Consider the following 8,993-nt stretch of genomic DNA (forward strand, 5'->3'; position numbering starts at 1 on the left):
GAATAATGTTCTATGAATGACAAGCGTAGACAACATTTTTTGTATTTGATTTTAGTAATGATCTTTTCAGTTTTTTGAGATATATGTATAATTAAAAAATGTAAGATAAATTAAAAATAGAAATGGTTTCATTTATTGTAACATAATAACATTGTTATTTTTAAATTGTACAAAAATATGACGGCTTTAAAAAATCAAATTGAACTATAAACCAATTTATATGTTTTATTTGAGCATTATTCTAATTAACTATAATTTAATTATAAATTTAAGTAGTTAGGTGAATGGAATCATGATCCAATTATTTGTACCTTATCCAAATAATTACGATTTAAATAAGACTTCACTATAAATTTGGATCAATCCAACAATGAGACAGCGTGAAAGTTTGCTTAGCAAGTAGTAATAATGTTAATTTGGGCGGTTAGATATGAAATTGGGGTTGCATAGCGCAACATAAATATTGAGAGTATGTTTATTGTCTCACTTTTTGTACCACTCCATGTATCATCACTTTTGATTGATTAAAAAAAATTATTTAAATTAAACTGTAATTATTAAATATTTTTCTGGTCATTCATATATCTGAACACATAAAATGACATAAATGAGTGAGAAAGTAGATATAGACTCATAAATATTTTGTTGGTTTATAAAGCTAGCTAATAGCCATATGGAATATTACCATCCTAAATAGTAAATGCAATATCACCTGCTATGCTTAGTTCCACCAAACCAAAAGGGACATGAGATATGGTACGGAGCAAGTCAATTGGAACTTTGTTTCATCACACGAAGCTTTTTTTGTAAATAAATTTGTATAAAACTTCTTAAAAAGCTTATGTAGTTTAACAATCAAACTTTTAATTATCTAAAAAGCTTATTAAATCTAACCAGTCAACCTATTTAATTATACTATTTATTAATAATTATATTATATTAGTTTAATATTACTATAATTATTATTTGTGAAATTTAAAAATAAAGAATATGGACAAAAATATAATTTAAATAACCTATGTAAAAGCAGATATATTAACCTATTTAAAGACCTTATAGAAAATTAGACTTCTAAATAAATTTACAGACTAGACTTTAAATAAATCAGGTCAGATATCATTGGTAGTTCTAAACAAAAATAAATCAGGTGAAGCTCAGACTACTATATTTATATAGGTCATGTATGAATAATGGAAAGGTTCACCAGTTGACACAGTAATGAATGAGAGCCTGTCACAGAATAGGTCCGATGCTTGACATTCCCACTAATATTTCTGGCTAATTGATGGGATTTGTTACCCCACTCATCTGTTCAGAAATCAGATAGAACATGAGGTAGGAAAATAAGCAATAGATTATAGTCACAAAAATATGTATAATGACATAACATGTATAAATTATCCAATCAAATGTTCCAAGACTCAATTTGATTATGAAGTCTTCCATTTCTATTCAAAAGTTTAAGGCTCAACCGTTTCCCATTTCTTCTAATCAAGTAAACAGCGTGTAATTGCAATGTTTCAAAGCCTTGGTAAATGTATCCAAAAAGAAAGAAAACATTTTTTTCTAATGAAAACATATCAAGCAGAATTTATATCAGTTGGTAATAACATATTAACCTTAGCATCTTTAGCTGCATCCTCTTTCCTTTTTTTGAATTTAGCAACATGATGATGATACTCTTCAAGCTCTTTCTCCAATCTTTCAATGAACTGGCTTGTATGCTCAAGGGATTGTTCATATCTATATTTCTCCAGGGCCTGAAAATTTATAGTTCTCATATTGTTAGAAACCATAAGCTTCAGGCCAAAAGGATAGAACCCTGTGCTTTCTCAACAAAAATATATTCCAGATTAAACTATGAATCAACATTTAATAGTTTTTAAATCATCATACATTCCATCAAATCACTAATCCTTTCATTTCTCACAAAACAAACAGAAAGTGTACTAATGCATGTTTATCTAAATAAAAGAGAATTTAGTGACTCAGTAGGAAAAAATAAATTATAGCTTCAATTCATGAGCATGCATAAAGCCCGCATACGGGTATTGCTCTTAGCTGCAACGTGTTAAGGCATAAATCCAAAACAGTCTGCAAACTTTTATAGCTAAACAGATTCATTGTTTTTTATATAAGCCAGAGTATAATATTAATGAGAGTAATAGCCGTACTCCAACCAAACAATTACAACATGAGCCCAAACCGGAAACACGGGTTATACAAGTAGAAGGAGAAAGACACAGTACGAAAAAGAAAAAAATTGGCTTCCCCTTAGAAGAGATCCAAACCATGACTGGATCTTAATCAAATCAAACAACCCTACTACATCCCACAGTTCAGTTTTAAAAATCACACAATTCTGCAAAAGCCACAAGGACCAAAGTGTAGCATGCCAAACATTATGAAACGAGCATTATGAAATAATGCGATAAGCATAAAAGATGCAAAACATTCCTATCAACCTAGTTTAAAGCTTGATAAATTCCAACTTCAAGTAGACAATTTCTAGAGTTTCAATATGGCGAGCAGAAAGAAAGAAACAGTGAATATTTCCTTCCAAAAACAGGAAAAGATACAAATAGTCCAATATAAAATACCATATTATATGTATGACCTAATGGTTGTACTCACCTTTGCTTTTGATAATGTATCTGGAGGTGACATTACTTTTGGCTGTACATAGTTCTTTCCACGGTAGAAAATGATAGTATTATTAGGCATGATCTCAATCACAATGCCTTTGCTCAGTCGAGCAAGCTCTTCAGCATATTCATGAATCTTTCCTGGTTGGCAAGGCTTGCAGATAACCTTTACTGTCTCATGGTTCTTCCAGTGAAGATGCATGTTTAGAACTACCCCACCAAACACTCCTCGCCTCCCAACTGGAACATAATGTTTCTTTCTTTCGCCAGTACGCTTCAGGTAATGCCTCTCCTCCTCGGTTAAAATTTCAGGATCAAATGTTTCTGCAGGGGGCTTTGGCATGTCAAATTTCCTTAGCTTCTCAATTAACCATGTTTCCTTTCGCTTGGCCTGTGGAATTATAAGTGAAGGTAAAAAGACCCTAAGTTAGGAAGGAAAATTAAGGAAGGAAGGAACAATGCCTGTTTCCTGCCTATATGAGGCATTATAGTATGTCTGTACTGCTAAGATGAAGACATCAAACAGCATTACAACAGAAAGATATCTATTATCTAACTGATCTACACTGTGTCTGTGATATTGTACTAATAAGCAAGGTAACTAACAAACTTAACATTCAAGGTAATAATGCCTTAATGAAAAAACGATATTGACAGAAACCTTCCCGGATATAAAAAGATGCCCAATTGTTGTAACAGGTATGTCATGTTCAATTAGAAGTATTCCCACCTTAATAACAATAAATAAAACTTCTTGGAGGCAATTCAAATGCAATACATAGCAACATTCTGGTTATGTTCAATGCTTGACACACAAAGAGAAGCAGCACTTTCAATTAGGGATTAACAGAACAATGCCAATACAATTATTCAAAAACTGGAGATTGTCCAAAAGCGTAGATGACAAACTCACAGGCAAATTATCAATAAGAACAGTAAAAGAGCTGAAGCGAGGTGCAGGCAGCATCTACAGGAAATAAAGCTTAAACTAAAAATCAGTAACAAATAAATCCAACCTTTTCAAGCTTATATCTAATTCTAACTTCTGGATTTGGAGAGTTCATTTTCTTTTTGGCCTTCAAGCGATAGAATCTGAGCTCATTCACTTTGGCCTTTTTAGACATTACTTTCTTCTTCTGGCTCTTTGTTGTGGTACTAATATCATCATTCTTACTCAGAGAGAACCTTACAACATCACTGTCAGTCCTCAGCTCAACTGATGCATTACTTATGTATCTAGCATGTAGCCAGTTTCGCAAAATACTCTGGCTTCCGATGATATTTGATCTCTGCATTTGAAGGAAACCTGATGAAGATACAGAGGGCACTCTTGAAAGATGTCTTGGTGTACTGTAAGTTCTTGGTTGTATAAACTTATGAGGAGTAAAAGACTGGAAATGTGAAGTTGCAGTAGAAGATGATGCAATAGCTGCAACATCTTCAACTAGACAGAATAACCAGGATAATCTACCCCTGCGTAGCCAGAATATAAATCTGTATTCAGGTTCCAGGAGCATTATAAAGTGAGCAGGAACTAAGACAAATATGATTCACAAATCACAACAATCTCAATTCCAAAAAAAGAGGAAGCGAGAAAATTAGATTAGCTGGATAGTGGGCAGAAGACTGTTTTACTGCTTTAGACAACATATTCCCAATTATCATAAATAGAAAATGCAAACACAATCCCCTTTTACTGTTTAATGAGATGCACATCTATCTGTTAATAAAGTTAAAGCCCTCAATAGCTGAAGTCATATCTTTTACGAAGAATATACTACATTTTTTGTTCCTATTTATTTGTCCAATTGCAAAAATACGCATCTTAAGAAATGTATTCATCGTGTTGATTTACATGACATTTTTTTGTGTTTTTTCCTAATATACTATTTCTCTCTTAGTGGTTATTATTTTTTGTCCACTAATTATGTGAATTAAGAAAGTATTAAATAAGGGTAAACATTGAAAATAACAATTAATGTACTCTTGAACTTCAAAATGGGATGGATAAATAGGAATAATTTGTTTCTTCAAAATGGATAAATAAGCAGGAACATGGGTAGTATTTTATTGTGTGATCTAAATTATAATGTTATATAACTATCTTCCACATTTTGTTTGCATAAATTGATAAGATATAAAGTTGATTAAAGAGCATCCAAAAATATCTTGAGCCCTAATAACCGCAAGCATATATATGAAGCAAGAGTTGTTCTTTCCTGTCAAATTCGCTTACTTGCCATGCAAGCAGGCAGACAATGCAAAGACATTGTGTGTTCTACATTATAATGTTATATAACTATCTTCGACTTTTTGTGTACATAGGTTGAGAAGAGATGAAGTTAGAGCATCCCAAAATAACTTGAGCCCTAATAAATGCAAGCATATATAAGAAGCAAGACTTATTCTTCCCTCTAGATTTTACTAACTTGACAAGCAAGCAGTCAGACAATGCAAAGACAAAACCAGCATATAATTACTGAACAAATGAACAGACACAAACGAATAAAGAAACCAATCTGAATTACATAAAAGAAACGATTTAATTAAATGATAAAAATGAACCTCCTAAATGTGCCAGAAAATTGCCGCCCTGCTCCACTAAGTGATGCTGCAGAAAACATGAAAGTCCAAAATCCAGCTGAAAAATCATAAAAGGAAATGAGGAAGAAACAAAATAACAAAGTGAAAGATAAAGGAAGGGGTGAGTTGTAGTGTTCATTTATGCACACGAGGGGCAAAAATTAACACCATGCCCTTGTGTTAACTGTGTGAAATGTGAATTATAATACAAAGGCGGCCCAATGCACGAGGCTCACACAACCTTACTATGATTTTAACCCATGACCTTCAGGTCACAAGGCAAACAACCTTACAATTGCGTCGAGATTCACCCTTTGTGTCAATTATAATAGTCTAGATATATGTTATGAAAACCATAGCAAGAACCAATCCATTTCCCACTATGTTGTACTTTCGGTTATACATAGTCGGTCCTACGCCTAGATAAACTGCAAAGGTTGTGTTAATCACTTGACACACAATATAAAATTTTGTCGAATCTTCAATGATATGAAAAAAATAAGCAATAGCAAGAATAAATATAAAAAAATTAACAATCAAAATCAAATTATAATCTTTATAAGTTTTTATAGAATTAGAAGACTAAAAAAGGTGGTTCGGTGCACGAGGATAGATGTACATAACCGAACCCTCACATGCGACAAACTATTTCCAGGATCTGAACTCATGACCACCAGGTCACAACGCAAGCAACCTTACCATTGGGCCAAGGCCAACCCTATATAGCATTAAAAGACTACATTATAAATATTTGTAAATTAGGAGAAAAGTATAGTTCAAAGGCTAAATTACAAAATTCAGAAGTTTTGTTTACCAAAAGTTTATGCAAATTTTCAATATGCAATAAGTAAGTCAGAGTTAGTTAATTTTAGTTTTGAGATAAGAAAAAACTTCAATGCATAGTGGTTGATCGCATTGGAAATGGACTGCCATACTAGGTGAACTTTACTTTACCTACAATTTTGGGGATCCAAATCAGTCACCCTCTAGAGAGTGGTTTTCCTAACCATTACCTCCAGCTCAAGGGTTATTCTCATGGCCATGTATCTCGGAAAATCAATCAAAGACCAAAAAAATGTACAAGCCTGTAAAATACAATGCATCAAAATTCCTCCCGAAATACACGGAATTTAAGCCAAAACAATGATAAGAAGCTAAACATTCGATATATACTGCTGCACACTACGAAAAGACAAGCAAATTCTGTGAAATCCTTTCTCTAAGAACATAATTAGTTACTAGTGAAGTGCATCTTAGTCTTATATTATGGAGAAATTAAAAGACTGACATTAACATTGTTGAGCAACAGCTCCAGGTTGATGTTGAAGGTGGCTAAGGATTGATAAGAAGTGTGATTAAAATATGACCATATTTTACATCAGTGGATAGAATCGGGGAGTGACATAGTTAATTGGTACTGGTACGAGTGTGGGTAAGTGATTCACTTGGATATGCAGTTCCTTTTTTACATTAATACCTTCTTTAGGATGAAAAGAAGAATCTGTTACATGGAACACCATACGACGAATTCGGTACACTAAATGAGAGAGAATTATGTACATTGGGTAGTAAATAAACACAAACAGAGCAGAATTTTTTGCCCGGGACATACTTCGAATAGATTGTAGTCATACTTATTCTGAATCCACCAAAGATAAGCAAATAATAGAATCACTAACCCAAACCAAGATAATAATTTAAATTACCAGTTAAACGTTGTTCTCAGCTCTCACTTCTCTTTGCCACACATTTCATTCCCTTCTTTTGTTAACTTGGCAGGCAAATACAACGTTCTCTCTGTGTTCACTATTCTTTTCTCTTTTTTCCTGGTCTCTTCGTCATAAGAAATAATAACAATAATGGAATGGACTAGTTGAAGAAACCCCTATGCTGTTATGGGCTTCGACTTTCGGTTATGATTTGGACATCAAATATGTTTTCTGTACAAGTTGGACTATGATGCAATTATCGGTCTCACATTTTTTTTTGGTTTTGGACTCAAAATTTTTGAAAAATTAAGTCGCATAGCTGAAAATTGGGGTAAGATATACTCTTATAAGACACAGAAATAAAAAATAAATACTTATTTTAAGCAATTTAATTTTAATAAATAGTATTTAATTCAGGTAATTAGTTAGGGTACCATTTTATTACGGACGGACAAAATATTAAATACATTCTATGATCTATAATAGACTCCTGAACTCATAACTCTAATAGCAAAGACTATTTTATCAAATTTTGGCTTAAATTGATTTTCTACATTTTAACCGCAAAAAGTGTGTTAGCAACTCCCGAAGAAGTGACGTAACCGAAAATTGAGACGTGACAATCACAAAATATCATCTCTTTTTTTTTTCTTCCTTTTCATATTCTCTCAAACACATCACACTTTCACTCATATGCATGTCACCCCTTAATATAAGCACTAGAAAATATATAAAAGCAAACGGAAAGAAGGTAAGATACCGTACTGGTTACTTTAGCCTCTCGACTTATGGCTCCAATGGGCTCTTCCCTCACCAATTACCGTAATCCTGGCGTTTGGGGATCTTATGAATCCTTGGAACCTCGCTATCTCATCCTACCGTCTTCGGGCCTTTTTTTGATTCACCTAACCAAAAAGGAATGCATTAAGTCACGATATAACAGCAACCAAAGCCAATCGGGTAAGAACATAAATTGTAGAAGGATATGAGTCTATCCTCATCGAACCAAAAGGAAACAGAAAAGGGGATTTAGAGAATCCCCACTCCCTTCTCTGTTAGAGACACCGAGAGGAGGATGAGAGGATTTAAGAGTTTGTCCTCATTCTTATAAGATTAGGGATTCAAATCCCTTAGCCATCGATGGTGAGGAAGAAGAAAACCTGTCACCGAAACTCCTTAGCCAGTTGGGTTGCGATCATGGACGGCCTTGCTCGTCATTGCCGGTTTCCACGCTAAGCTCCATTGTCACCATTGCTGGGAAGAAGAGGAGAAATAAAGTTTAGGGATTTCAATCCCTATTTTGGGTGGTGCGTGAGTTTTGAAGGAGAGGATGTTGAAACCCCTCTGTCCCTTTTCTTTCCTTGTTATCATTCCTTTCCTTTTTATTATTATTGGTTTTAGTAATTTTATTCATTTGTTATAATTATTCTAATTCCATAGTATTATTAGCTTAAGAATCATATTATTATACGGAACAAAAGTATACTAAAATCCTTATATTCTCATGTCATATGTTTATTATTGATTAAAGATATTTGTTTTGATAAAGGTATTTTTTACTAATATCTATTTTTAACAAAACTCTAATAAAAATTATTCACCGTATAATAAAAATTTTATAAATGCTTTTGATATAATCTTGGAAGTTAATCAAAGATGGAGAGAAGGTCGCCCCGGAGGCTTCTTTCTTCTCAAATCATCTTCGAAAGGTCGCGCTATGCCGCTTCTTTTCAATCGATTAAATCTCAAAATCGATTAAACTTTATTTTTTTAAATTAAAATAACAAAAATTCACCAAACAAAAACCTTTTTTCAATAATAACAAAACTTGCAAAATATATATTTTTGACTAAAAATATATTTTCTTTAATTAAAATACACTCAACCAACAAACCTTTTTTTACCTAAAGAACTACGTAAGCCTTGATTCCCTTAAAAGGGATACGTAGGACCAGGGTCAATCTTGTCAGGCATAATAATAAAAAACTATTTTTTCTTCTTAATAATTGATTAATTAATCATAAAATTTAATAATAATGATAATAATAATAACATA

General features: G+C 32.8%; 1 protein-coding gene across 3 annotated transcripts; it reads right to left on the minus strand.

Moving 5' to 3' along the window:
- Positions 1,175-8,276, minus strand: LOC109330374 (uncharacterized CRM domain-containing protein At3g25440, chloroplastic). Of its 3 annotated transcripts, XM_019564553.1 has the most exons (7): positions 6,908-6,938; positions 6,190-6,275; positions 5,211-5,291; positions 3,662-4,139; positions 2,635-3,036; positions 1,620-1,760; positions 1,175-1,308 (listed from the first exon to the last, which is right to left on the minus strand). In XM_019564553.1, the coding sequence occupies exons 3-7, from the start codon at positions 5,267-5,269 to the stop codon at positions 1,279-1,281; spliced, it is 1,110 nt and encodes a 369-aa protein (XP_019420098.1). In that variant the 5' UTR covers positions 5,270-5,291; positions 6,190-6,275; positions 6,908-6,938; the 3' UTR covers positions 1,175-1,278. The 3 variants fall into 3 exon arrangements, with proteins under 3 accessions (XP_019420098.1, XP_019420100.1, XP_019420099.1); XM_019564555.1 differs by lacking the exons at positions 1,175-1,308; positions 6,190-6,275; positions 6,908-6,938 and adding exons at positions 7,703-7,842; positions 8,098-8,276 and having other exon boundaries at positions 1,449-1,760; positions 3,662-4,118; positions 5,211-5,286; XM_019564554.1 differs by lacking the exon at positions 1,175-1,308 and having other exon boundaries at positions 1,449-1,760; positions 3,662-4,118; positions 6,908-6,936.

Source organism: Lupinus angustifolius, chromosome LG16 (assembly GCF_001865875.1).
Source record: "Lupinus angustifolius cultivar Tanjil chromosome LG16, LupAngTanjil_v1.0, whole genome shotgun sequence".
In the NCBI taxonomy this organism is placed as follows: Eukaryota; Viridiplantae; Streptophyta; class Magnoliopsida; order Fabales; family Fabaceae; genus Lupinus; species Lupinus angustifolius.